This window comes from Mercenaria mercenaria, unplaced genomic scaffold (assembly GCF_021730395.1).
Source record: "Mercenaria mercenaria strain notata unplaced genomic scaffold, MADL_Memer_1 contig_4374, whole genome shotgun sequence".
In the NCBI taxonomy this organism is placed as follows: domain Eukaryota; kingdom Metazoa; phylum Mollusca; class Bivalvia; order Venerida; family Veneridae; genus Mercenaria; species Mercenaria mercenaria.
The window spans coordinates 42,321-56,390 of record NW_026462596.1 but is presented as its reverse complement, the minus strand read 5'-3'; the positions used below and the strand labels follow the sequence as shown (position 1 = coordinate 56,390).

The following is a 14,070-nucleotide window of genomic DNA, read 5'->3' as shown; positions in this document are numbered from 1 at the left end:
ATGACCCCTATTGACTTTGACGTCATTAGGTCAAAGGTCAAGGTCACATACAAGAAACAGTTAAAACGGTGTCTGATCTTCTTGTCCAAAACCATAGGGCCTAGGGCTTTGATATTTGGTATGTAGCAAAATCTAGTGGTCCTCTACCCAGATTGTTCAGATTATTTCCCAGGGGTCAAATATGGCCCCACCCCGGGGGTCACATGGTTTATATAGACTTATATAGGAAAAAACTTTGAAAAAACATCTTGTCCAAACCAGAGGGGCTAGGGCTTTGATACTGTGTATATGACATCATCTAGTGGTCCTCTACTAAGATTGTTCAAATTATTCCCCTAGGGTCAAATATGGCTCCGTCCTAGGGGGTCACATGGTTTACCTAGACTTATATAGGGAAAATCTTCTTGTCCAAACCACAAACGCTATGGCTTTGATATTTTGTAATGTAGCCTCATTTAGTGCTTCTCTACCAAGTTTGTTCAAATTATCCCTCTAGGGTCAAATATGGCCCCAGGGGTGATATGGTTCATGTAGACTTATATATGGAAGAACTTAGAACCTTCATGTCCATAACTTACATCATTCAAATTTGGACTACATGTATATTTTTGAGTGGCAAGATGAACCTTGACATGAGTTGACCTTGAACTTTACCTAGTGACCTACTTTCACATTTCTGTAGCTACAGCCTTCAAATTTGGACCACATGCATAGTGTTTTGTTCCGAAATAAAATTTGACATTGATTTTGACCTAGTGACCTACTTTAACATTTCTCAAGCTAAAGCCTTCAAATCTGAACCACAAGCATAGTTTTGTGTACTGAAATGAACTTTGATCTTGAGATTGACCTAGTGACCTACTTCCTCATTTCTGAAGGTACAGGCTTCAAATTTGGACCACTTGCATAGTTTAGTGTTCCGAAATAAAATTTGACCTTGATTTTGACCTAGTGACCTACTTTCACATTTCTGAAGCTACAGGCTTCAAATTTGGACCACATTTATAGTTTTGATTGGCAAGATGAACCTTGACATGAGCTGACCTTGATCTTGACCTAGTGACCTACTTTCACATTTCTGTAGCTACAGCCTTCAAATTTGGACCACATGCATAGTTTTTACCGAAATGAACTTTGACCTTGAAATTGATCTAGTGACCTGCTTTCACTTTTCTCAAGTCACAGCTTTCAAATTTGGACCACATACATATTGTTTTGTACCGAAATGAAATTTGACATTGATTTTGACCTTGAGCTAGTCTTGAAATTTGAAACATTTAAAAATGGCTCAGTGGATGGCGCCAGGATCACTCTGTAATCTCTTGTTAGGTTAATAGGTTAAAGATCGAGGTCAGATTAAAGCAGAATGGTAGAAATTTTGTTTTATATAATACAGTGAGCATATAATTTCTGTTCCTTGTGCAATTACTGAATGCATCAAGGGGGGCATTTCGTGTTCGACGAGCTCTTGTTAATTTTAATTTCAAATTTCTTAAAATATTGTTTTGTAGATTTCTCAATTTCTCTGAAACTCATCTATATATTATAGTTAGAGAAAAAAATTCGTTAAGGAATAAAACAACACTCAATAATATTTAAATTTATATCTTTTTCCATTAAGTTTCGATATTCCACTTTTACTCCGTTTTTCATTCACAACGCTGCAATAACTTTTTGGGGTTTGTTTCGGTTATTGTTTGAAGTTTTCGTTGTTTTCTAATTTTGTTAACATCAAACAACCACATCCTCGGTTATTAGGGTTTTTTTCTGAAAAAAGATATGGATCTTTAACATTTTTTAATTTATCTGTCACATGTTTTTTATATTCTTCACTAACTATTTGAGCAAGTTTGGAGTTTATAACATTTCTTCTTTTAAGAACTTTTTTATATGAACATTTATCTGGGTTTGTTATTTCTCCTAAAGTACTGGATAATTTTGGCATAATCATATGATTATAATGCATTATGTCTACCTTTCTATTACTCATCTATATAATATACTTATAGAAAAATATCTTAAAAAACCCCACATTTTCTTACTCGAAATAGGGTTCCTCTTAAGTCGTCCCATTTTTCAGTTCACAGCGGGGTCACGTGTTACCCCATTTTCCATGCCTCTTCAAAACGAAATAAAAACTAATGTTTTAAGTTTAATAGAGACAGGGGTGAGGTAAGGTAAGCCGGGTAGTTATTATAAATCGAAGGAATTATGTTCCAATTTGTTATATCCACAGCTGCTGTTGTTAGATGGGACAGACGTAATGCCGAACCTTCGAATAAACTGACTTAACGTTTTGGTTCATACACTATATTAACAGAAAAAAATCTTTAAAACGCACTTAAAGAAAATTTATATTGATTTTATAATGTTTCTTAATTTTTCTATATCTTTTGAATGAATTGGTTTTTAAGGTTATTTATCTAAATTGTTATCAATTGTTAATATTTTTGTTGTTTTTGGCCATTCGACCTAACCATTCTTCATGTAATTTATGTAATATCTCTAAATAATCTAAACTAACTTTGTTTTCTTCCATTCTGTTTCTTTTTTGAAGTCTTTTAAGACATATTTCTGGGTCGGTTTTAACATAAACAAATCCATCAATTTGGGTTTTCCGTATGTTTTTATAATATGATCAGTTAAATAAAGATTATATAACGCCCACCCGGGGTCGTTCATAACACCGTTGTCGTGATATTGTTATGTAAAAGCGTTACTGTTGGCTAAATAACATCATTCAAGGACAGAAACACCATCAAACTGTTTAGCAGAAGATAACATTTTTATATGGCTGTTTAAAGTTGGAAAGGAAATGAATATTTGGAAGGTTCTTGGGAAGCAAGTTCAAATAGGTTATATGAATTATGACTTGCGAAACTGGAACCTTCGGTTGCACGTGGGTCCATAACAATTTGCCATTCATGGATTGGTTCTGGAATTATACTAAAATTATGATTATATTCTTTAATAATATCTAAAAACGTACTTTACCCCGATGCAATATAACCTTCAACTGATATAATTTTTTTCATTTATATAAAATACTTATAGAAAAAAATCTTTAACACAACTCTTCTTCGTTTTCGTTTCTATATCCGTTTACTTTAAATTCCTTCATATACATTTCAAGAGGTATTGAATAGTTTTTTTTCTGCATTTCTTAACAGTAATGTGAAAATATCCTGAATAACTTAATTTGAATCTTCTTCATTCACTTTTCCAAAAGTATTAGGGTCATAAACAGCTAAAGCTGCAATCGTGCTTTTGTTATAAGTTGTTTTATTTTGTGATGATGTAATTTCAAAATAGCTTTTTTTGTCTTCAACTTTTAGTCTATTAATAAATATTGTAATTACTGATGGAACAACGCCAGCAACTGCTACAGATATAGGAATAGCTGGAACAAGTGCTAATGCAGCCGAGCAACCAAAGATACCTGCTGTAATTTGTAATCCTGTATTTACTCTTCCACAAAATTTATAACCTTTTCTGTAAGCAGCAGCAAGTTTAGTCAATGGAATAATTAATTGATCTACTGTTTCTATTTTAGGAAACCCGTGGTTTCATAAGACTTTGTCTTCATTAGAAATTATTAGATTTTATTACTCATTTATATAATATATTTTTTTAATTTAAATTTTTATCCAGTTCATTAAACGGAATTAAACCATAGCTTTCTTAACGAATCGAAGATTCGGGAATCCAACTATTAAATGTTTTCATTATAACCTTCCCATTTTACCAAAGCTAGTTTTTTCTTACAGTCTCGTCTGATAATTTTTTCTATTCTAAAAACCTCTTGTTCAGTAGGTAAAAGTTCTTGCTCATAAAATGAACCCTGAATTATTTCATTATTCAAATCATTTATAGTGTATGTTCTGGGATTTGTATTATTTATTGCATAAATATGTCCAGTTTGGTGTATATTATTTTTCAAAATGTCGTTTGTTAAGCGAGTCCGATCACCAATCTTTAATTTTGGTTTACTCTTTGGTATCTTTAAATTACCATATAAAATAAGGTAAACAGTATTTTATTTAAGTTTTTATTGGCTTCAGTTTGTGTCATTTTTATAGTAGAATGTTTTGTTTTGTTATATTTATCAACCATTTCCTGTAAATTATCTAAATAAGTATAAGTACTATTTGCTGTAAAATATTTTCACATTATTCTTTTTAAACTTCTATTAAATCTTTCAATTACTACAGTCTTTCCTTCATTAAAGGTATGATACATGTTAATCTTATTTTTATTCAAAAATGATTCAAACTTTTTATTATAAAATTCTTTTCCTTCATCAACCCATAAGTTTTATTCTTTAAATTTATTGAACTCCTCAATAGTGATAAACAAGTGGTTATTAAAAATTTGTCTAAATTCATTTATCATGCATTTATACTTAGAACATCTTTATTGTAATTAGTGATAAACTTTTAGCTCTGCGTATCCAGTTGATACTTCCTTGTATAGTTGTTAAATGTATAAGACTCATCCTCCATAATAATCTATGTTACATGTAAAGTCAATTATTTCATTCAAAAATGCTTACGTTTTTTGTTATTTGTATAAATCACATGACAATATTTTGATGTAAGTGTATATATTGTATTTGTGACAAAAAAAACGTACAGTTTACGTCAATTAAACATCTGTCTATCTGTCTTTAAAGGAATAACCAAAGCATATTTGCTGAATATATCAATAACGGTTAACAAGCACTTCACACCTTTATTATATTTTGAAAAAGCTTCCATATCAACTAAATCAGCTGACCAAGTATCATCAATGTCACGAACAATCACTTTTCGTTTAGAAAATTTAAAGTTTAATCGGTTTGTGTAATTCGTCTGCTAATTCGTCACTCAAGTTTATTTCGGGGGTCTTTTTGAGCGAGCTTGTATTTTCCCCCTTTCCCCTTTTTGATTTTTCCCCAAACCAAGTTTATATTTTATATAATTTGCAGGTTTTACAACTAAATGTTTGGCTATCTTTTTTCCGACCGATTTTGATTTAGTATTCTTTAAGTTAGATAACATTTGTTAATCACATTCGTTTTTACTTATTCCTCAATCATAACAGTAATCGTGGTTATACATACCACATCCAATTCATTTACGGGTTGACCAATATCTAGGAGATTTCCTGGTCCACAATAACTATATCCTGGGAGTGTTAAACCTTTCTTAGGTAATAGAGGTAACATTGCTTTATTACTATCTAAATTACCCACTGTATTTTTAACAAACTTAGATATTTTTAGACTTTTTTCCACAAGATTAACATTTTGCTTTTATCATCAGTCTTCCATTTTTCGTTGTGACATTTTGAGGATTTAAATTATCGGTGAATTTTCTTTCTTTCAAACAATATATTTTATTTTGTAAACTCATTTATATTATATATAAATTTTATAAAAATAAGGTACCGCTGTATGATTTGTTGTATAAAATATTAGAACCTAATAACCAAGGAGAGAATGAGCAAGTAATAATAAATTATTTCCGTTAATCAGGGTGGTTGTTATTGTTTATTTTTGATAAAAATTTTGAAAAATATTTTTCGATAAAAATAAAAAATTATTTTTAAAATTTTTCAAAAATGGTAAAAAGTGTGCCAAAAGCGCCATAATATATACTACTGACATACACCCAACAAAATTATCAAAAAATATCCACTTGCCTTGAATGTTTCCTAGCTGTTCCTGTCCCTCCATTTTTGTATCTATTGAACTTGATACGCTATCTTAAAAAGAATAAATTGTCGCCGTAAAACAGTATCATTTTTCTTTAACAGATGATTATATCTATAGGTAAGGTAATATTAAAAGCAAATTTTCTAACTAATATCATAGCTGAAACCCATTGGCATATACATGTATATATATATGCTAACCAAATGAGTAGTGCGATTCTAAAAGTTATATAAAGGTTAGTTACCAGTTACTACTATCAACTACAAAGTAAGTTATTCAATATAAGATACTGATTACATACATAAATGACACTAATCATTATAAACATTTAACTAAACGCAAACCAACAGGCGCAGCATAAAAACACAATGCATTATACATTTTCTAAACATAGCATGAACATGCTATATACATCAAAACATCACATCATTTACATACATTTTATTGATGTCTTAGAAGCTGTATTACGAATGGTCACGTTTTTAAAGGAAACTTTGCGTAACACTTCCTATCAAGTTGAATTCTTAGCCAAGTGTGAACTTGGTGAAAATTATATTTCAGAATATATACATTTATTCTATGCTCTTCATTGAAATACTGAAATTTATCAGTGAAATAAAATTGATATCACTGTTTCAAACACTTAAAATAACATTTTTATTTTTCACTGGTACGGAACTACACTTGAGTGCGAAAGAACATGAAGTTTAGATAATAGTATTCCTTGCAAAATATACTTCAGTAAAGACATAGTTGTATAGAAATACCAACAGCATCATAAACATGAACATTCTATCACAATAGAATGTAAAAGAAATTAGGAAACGTTATAGAGCTATTTACAATATTTCTACAAATATATCCTGACGTCACGATATTTTGACGTTATGATGCGCTGCACGTGACGTTGCGCAGACAAACTGGATATAAAATTTGTTTGTTTCAGTGTAAGATCGATATATATTTCACTCGGGAACACCATAATTATATTTTTACTCGTGGCTGCTCCATTCGTGGAAATATTGCATCATAGTGTTCACTTCGTGAACTACAGTCCCTGGCTCGCGGATTTTGCTTTTTCCGCGTTACCACCGGCACAAATATTTACCCTGAGTGGAAAATCGCGATGATTTTTCTCATTGAATTATTACTTAAGACTGTGATAAATCGCGATGATTTTGTAAGACCCCGCGATCAATTAGAGATAAAGTGTCCACGGCGACCCGCGATGAAAAATCTCAGCGGGTCGCGCTGAATCGCGATGGATCGCGGCGAATCACCGGCAGTCACCGCGAAATCCAGGTAAGGCTGGCTACGGGGCATATTTATACACTTACCGAATGATTTTACGAATTATTTGCAGTCGGGTTTATTGCAAATGGCTAAATGTATCTTAAAGTTTATAAAATTTTAATTTTATCAAATACACTTGTAATATCTTAGATGCAATAATATTTAAAATGATAATTTTACATTGATCATGAAAACGTTGACTATAATAGGAATTAAAATAAAGCGGCACCGTTAATTCAAATTAAGATTATTTCCTTTTAATTAGTTTGCTACTATACGTGGTATATAAAAGTAGTATTTTATTTATTTTCATATAAGTATACAGTACGGACTATGATGTTAATTAAACATATCACACATTACGAATTAATAAAAGCTATTCAGTAGTTTATCTGGACGTAACATTTAATAGATTCTTATGTATACTAATTTAACCAATTTTGAATAACTGTTAATTAAATACTATATTAAGTTTAATTTGAACACAATTTAATCTTTACACTGGTAACATATAAGATTCAGTTTATAAAATATATAGTGTACGAGTCATTATTGTTGATGATAATTAAGAAAAAATACTTCAAATGTTTAACAAATATAATATAAGGAAATAATGTGCATTTCATACCGAGTGTATATCAAAATCCCCTTGATCAAAATCCCCTCCACTGAAAAATGACTGGGTGTTACAAAATCCCCTTCGCACATTTGCAGGAGGTATCATAATCCCCTCTGTGGTTAACATTATAGATATATAGATATCAGTTCTCCAAATTATATTATGTTTGCTAAAGGCATTGTATTTACGTGCTTTATGCAATAGACTTTTAAGTTGTATATAGTTGTATTTGAACTTGATGAAATAAGTAAAAATCACAGAGGGGATTATGATACCCCCTGCAAAAGTATGAAGGGGATTTTGTGACACCCTGTCATTTTTCAGTGTAGGGGATTTTGATCAAGGGGATTTTGATTGTCTCCCTTTCATACCACGTGTAACAATTTTCTTAAACCTGATCAGATGTCGGCAAAAGTTGTCAATTAACCCCTTATTTATTGACACGCGTTAAAACAACATTGAAATACCTCGTCACTGCGAAGAGTGAAACACGTAGTCGCCGGTATAATAATGTATAATGTAACGGTACACTGACAAACTTGCAGAATTTACACTTTTTTAATTATTATTAAAAAATTGCTGAATTGATCTATCAACCACATATTCGGCTAAAATTTGATAATTTAACGCCTGTATGTAGCTTACATTTTAATTTGAAAGCAGTACCTGGTACATAAATAAACTTTTCGTTTTCTTATAAGTTTGTTTATTATTTCAAGTACTTCATTTAAAAAGCAAAGAGTTTATGCGCAAAATTTAAGGGTTATCTTCTAAAATTTTTTTTGCAATAACAAAAAAAAAAGAAAAATGTTAGGCATTTTTGTATTTTACATCCCTTTATTACAAAACTGTCTTTAATTTTAAACTTTTAAAGATTATTTCATCTTGTAATATTTATGTACTGCCTTAAAATTTAGTTAGTAATAATTTCTTAATTGTGAAATGTAAATTTTGAAATGATTTTGATTTGCTTTTGCTTAATTATTGTGAATTTAATTATTGATTTTATACATGTATCTAGCAGAATGTTGTTTTACATTCACCGATTTAATTTTAAAAACGCGTAGACTGTTCGTTTTGCAGTATAAAGCAACTGCATACATATTATTAATCTAAGAGAGGTTCTTTGATTTATCTTCCATATTCATTCATATTTGCTATCATGAGTTTTAACATTTCTTGCCCAGGTGAAACTCAGTAATCTGATTTCATCCTGTTGTGTTATATTTCTGTAGCTATGCATGATTGTACGTTTATGATAAAAATAACCATTCTTCTGTAAACTTTTATATCAATACAAAAAATCAATTACTCTGATGTGATTTTTTCATTATCTTATTATTATGATACTAGAAAAATTTAGTTTTCACTATATGTAAATATCTATCTTTTAAATAACACGGTCACATTGAAAAACAAACTTAACATAATATTATAAATAGTAACACAAAGAATGCATTCGTTATATAAAGATAATTGTTATCAAATCTTGTTAGCAGAAAAAAATTTATATTATGAAAATACGTATAACTGAAATAATCTAAGCAAGATATGTTTAAAATTATTATTATTAAAGATAATGAAAAGCCATATACTTTTTTATTTTTTCCTCTAAATAATTCATGTTAAATTTCCTGTCAGTTTATATGCATTATACACTGTATATTGTCATTTATAACGTCATTCCCTTACCTGTAAATCGCGGCGATCCACCGCAATTCACCGCGAACCACCGGCACTTCACCTCGACACGCTGCGATTTGTCTTCGCAATCCACCGCAATCGATTTATTGCTTTTGGTCGCGGTGGAAGCTGTAAAATATATTACGGGGATGCAGGAAAAAACGCGCATCCCCGCGGCTCATAAAAGTGTCCGCGCTAGGGTCAAATCGCGGGGAAGCGCGGACTTTGAAAAATCCGCGAGCCAGGGATTGTATATTCCTATATTACACTAAAACAAGCAAATATCCTCCACAGCATATGATATAACAAATAAATTCAGAATTTATTATAAAGTTCAAAACACACAAAGTCAACCATATTATCCCAACAGCTACTGTCTTTTTCTAGGGAAAATGCTTCGTATGTGAAGAGCTATGTATTTAGAAGTGAAAAGCTACCCTGTCAAAAGTAACGTTAATGCTACTTATGCATGCTGATGGTATGGATTTTGTCTGAGAAAACCCAAAAGATTTACAGCGGCATTTAGACCTACACATGTACTAAATGAATATATATGGGGTATTAAAGTGAATAAGATAACGGTGTTTAAAAAAGGTAGACTGAAATGAAGCGAACACTGGAAGTGAAACTGAAGGCGTACAGATAGTGTCAATTTATTATTATTTTCTTGGTTCTGGTGTTTAGATCGACTGGCTAGTTCAATACAAGTCAGAATGTATTGTCCGGTAAGGGACTTAAGGCAATGAATTTCTGGGTAAACAATATTAAACACATTGAATTGAAACTAAGTGTATATAATTAACTTTTTGACGCTTTTGATGCATTTACTTTGCAATATTCTTGCGAAATGTTGGATGTAGTCAAGCCTAAATAATTAGAACGCATTCATCGGAAGTTTTGCAAACGGATATTAAATGTTACGCTGAATTCTAGCAACGCTAACATATACGCTGAATTAGGGAGATATCCTTTATATATACAAAGTTATATTATTCATGATAATAATAATCACGGTTCTATCCTATGCATTTGTTTCTTTTTCTGTACGTAGAATATCCTCAAAGTCTTCTGTTATATTAATGTCTTTTGGAGAATTTACGACCGATTGTGTAATGATAACAAATATAACAGTATGATCATGACTTTCCTTGTAAGCTGGCCAAACTTGCAATATATTTTCTGAAACTTCTTTCAAGCTGTCGCATATCTGTCGACATTTCGTTTGGACTTCTCTCGAATGAATACCAAATTGTTTACACATAATAAATGTAAATGGATGTTGGGACTATAATTACCTAACCCTTGTTTAGGCGACGGTTTTTCTGAAAGCAAAATGAAAACCTAAATGTCTGATTCAAACTGGGGTGTTTCTGTTTCATTTTATTTTAGTGAACAGAACAGCAAAATCAAGATCATACTACATATCATAATCATAATGATTCATTTCTTTTACTTTTGCTAATTTCAGCAAGCTAAGCGACAGCCGAATTAAAAAACGACAATGAAGAATAAGCCGTACTGTATTTAGAAGTATAATAGAAAACTATAGTACTTTCTACTGCTTCAAGCCATTGACTGCATCTTTCGAACTAAGCATTTGTTTTGACATGATAAATTACGTAATATTTTGTATAAGTAATTATTCAAAACTTGTATCCGTATAGACCATATCAACGAAGAGTCACGTGGTCTGTTCCAGGTAAACAAATAAACTGCAGCTGAACCCTAGGCAGTATTTACAATAGCAATGCACTGGCTAAAAGGAGAGTGGTGTTGATAATCTGTGGTTAAACCTTAGATAAATCCCTGATAAGCCCAAAATAAGTAAACAATGCGCATCATCAAACAATTTACAACACTTGTATTATGCATTTATTCTCATGTTTACTGCATTTCTAACACTTTCTAGAGTTTCTATTCTATCATGGTATTAAAACAGAAAATGGCAACTTCAAGTTCTTTTGAATGGACTAAAAAACTGTTTAGGATACCAAAGTTATTTTCCATTATTCAAATTCCTGATTACAGAAAAAATAAGAAAATGGTAAAAACAGGGCATTTGATAAAGGAAATGATTTCTTTGTTGAAAGTTACATTCATGACGCATTTGTTTGGAAGACAATTAACAAGTTCCGTATCAAAGCAAAATGTTGGAGAAATCAAAGTAAGAATAAAACACGGCATGTATTGTCTACAGAGTTAAATTTAGCACAATTTTGCATTAATGTTGCAGTACCATACTTGAAATCTACAGACATAAACTAATCAGGCTCATCATGTGCTGTAGTAATGACAGGATCTTGAAAGTTAGACAGCAGACAACAAACAGTCCAAATTTGGTTGACAGCACCAGCAGATTTCAAAGATAGCTTTCGGTCAAATATGCGAAAATTTCGCACTTTTCCAATTGCTCTTTCTATGTGTATGCGGTGTTGTGCAATAACACGTGTGTCTTTAACACCCGTAGATAATCGTTTCCGTTTTCCCCCAAAAATGGTGGTATATTCAGTCGAAGTCCAATTTCAGACAGTTTGCAATGGTAGAACATTTATCTTCCATAATGACGTCGCCTTGTTTTAAATCTTCACTTTCCATTTTTAGTTTTAAAAGTTTGATGACATATAGCCTTGTCTGATATACCTCCTGTGTACAAGCGGGATACAAACATGATTCCACCTGTGCTATCCACACCAATAAGTCTTTTAAATGTGTTAATTGATTTATAGTCCGAATATGTCTGAGATTTTCTTACTAATGATAATGGCATTTCACTGTTTAGTTCTGTACAGTTATTATAAGCATTGTAGTAGGATGATATTGCTGTTTAAATTCAGGTGTCATATACTTTGAATAAATGCATCGATGAGGAAATATCACTTTGGAGCCGAATACAAAGTACATTAAATTCACCCAAGTATCAAATATTTTTGTTAAAGCGCATGACTAAAAGTAATCCGAATCTTAATTTCATTAATGTTAACAAAAACTCATCTTCAAGCGACAGTTTGTGTAATCTGAAAGGTTGCTTTGAGTCATCATCTTCATCATCACTGTCCATGATCGCACATTCTTCATCATCGGAATCAAAATAATCAGCCCCACATGTAAATTGATTTGGACTGCGTCTATCCCAATAAATTATTTGACTTCTGTTTTTATTTGGAACAAGTCGCTATAGAACAGTATTGAACATAGTTAATTTGGAAATCCTATGTAGAACTGCATTAATTTCAGTGTCGGGTTTGATTTAGTAATGTTTTTCAATGAGAACTGTGCACTGTGTAACAGGGGTTTTCTTGGTGTGTCATAGCTGTAAAAATCTTCTTTTTGAAGAGTTTGCTGCAAATTCTTGTTGATTTTTTTTTATAACAAACTTTGATATTTCACCCACAAGACGTATTTTTCCTTCTGCACCTATTTAAATATGTTAACATCATTAATTTTTATTGTTACCCGGTATCTACATGTAATATTTCTAGTAGTGCAGCATAACAATGCATGATACAATTTGATAGATTTATACGTTATTCTATGATAAAATTTAACTGGAAGTTAGTGTTAAGATGTATTACTAGTATATTTCAGTTTTGACTGTAAATAAAGATAAAACATACGTTTTGTTGTTTTAAATTATATAGAAATTAATGCATAGGTACATTTCCTTCATAAACCAGAGCCTTAAGAATTTGGAACACAGCACTATTACACCATAATAATTAGTATCCTGCAGATGTCTATTTCATTAGAATGTAACTGTACTGAGAGCTCAGCTGATAAGCCCTTTGGAGTGTTTACCTTGATACAATCACGTGACTCTCTACGCTAATATCGTCTATATTAATTGTGTGTGTGTTCGGGTTTAACGTCTTTTTCAACAATTTTTCAGTCATATAAACGACGGTGTCTACTTGTAGCAGTGAGCACAATGCCCAACTTTATAGTGCTGCCTCACTGGAATATCACGCCGTAGACACGTGGCATGATACCCCACCCAGTCACATTATACTGACACCGGGCTGACCAGCCCTAGCACTACCCCCTTAATGCTGAGCGCCAAGCGAGGAAGCTGCTAGTACCATTTTTTTACGTCTTTGGTATGACGCGGCCGGGGACCGAACCCACGACCTCCCACACTCGAAGCGGACGCTCTACCACTAGGCTACCGAGGCGGTTGCTTATATTAATTGAGTCTACCAATCATGATTTAGTTTCATTTGTAATACTCCCTCTAACTATGTAGATCAAGCTGGGACCGAACAAAAAAGGAAATGTAAACAGAAGTACGGTCTTTGCAAAAACTTATTTCCCTGATGGTTTCAACTTCTATTCACGATGTACATTTTAAATAAATGAAAAATATAAACCTGCACGTGTGTCCTCTTTTTTAGCATGTCGATTGAATTCATTGTCTTTCTCTAAAATAAGATAACATTTGTTTTCATTAATGAGGTCTATTTGTTGATAAAGTTATATCTTGAAAGAGTACAAGAATGGAGTTAATAGTCGAAATTGAATCTGCTTCAGTCCTTATACCTGCTTTTAACCTCACTGATGCTCAGATCGCAACTTGTTTTAACAGTATTTTCTTCTGAAGAAGTAAACGCGATGATATTTTTTTACGTCTACATTTTTGTATAATTAATCGTCATCACAGTCAAGCTTGATAAAATTATATATCATAGGGCAATTGTAATGCAGACTTTGAGTACTAGTCAGTTCAGAACTGGGTTATATGGTGTCAAAAACTAGGTCAGTAGGCCAGATCAAAGGAAAAGATTGA

The 14,070-nt window shown here is 31.8% G+C and overlaps 1 protein-coding gene across 1 annotated transcript in view; it reads right to left on the bottom strand.

The window, feature by feature from the left end:
* Positions 1 to 4,640: 4,640 nt before the first annotated feature.
* The window catches only part of LOC123552740 (uncharacterized), a gene marked incomplete at its 5' end in the record, with an annotated part of 50,568 nt that continues 41,138 nt past the window's right edge, over positions 4,641 to 14,070 (bottom strand). Inside the window, 2 exons of the mRNA XM_053535021.1 lie at positions 4,641 to 4,664; positions 5,618 to 5,745. Coding sequence (XP_053390996.1) covers positions 4,641 to 4,664; positions 5,618 to 5,745 — 152 coding nt within the window. The remainder of the gene's footprint in view (positions 4,665 to 5,617; positions 5,746 to 14,070) is intronic.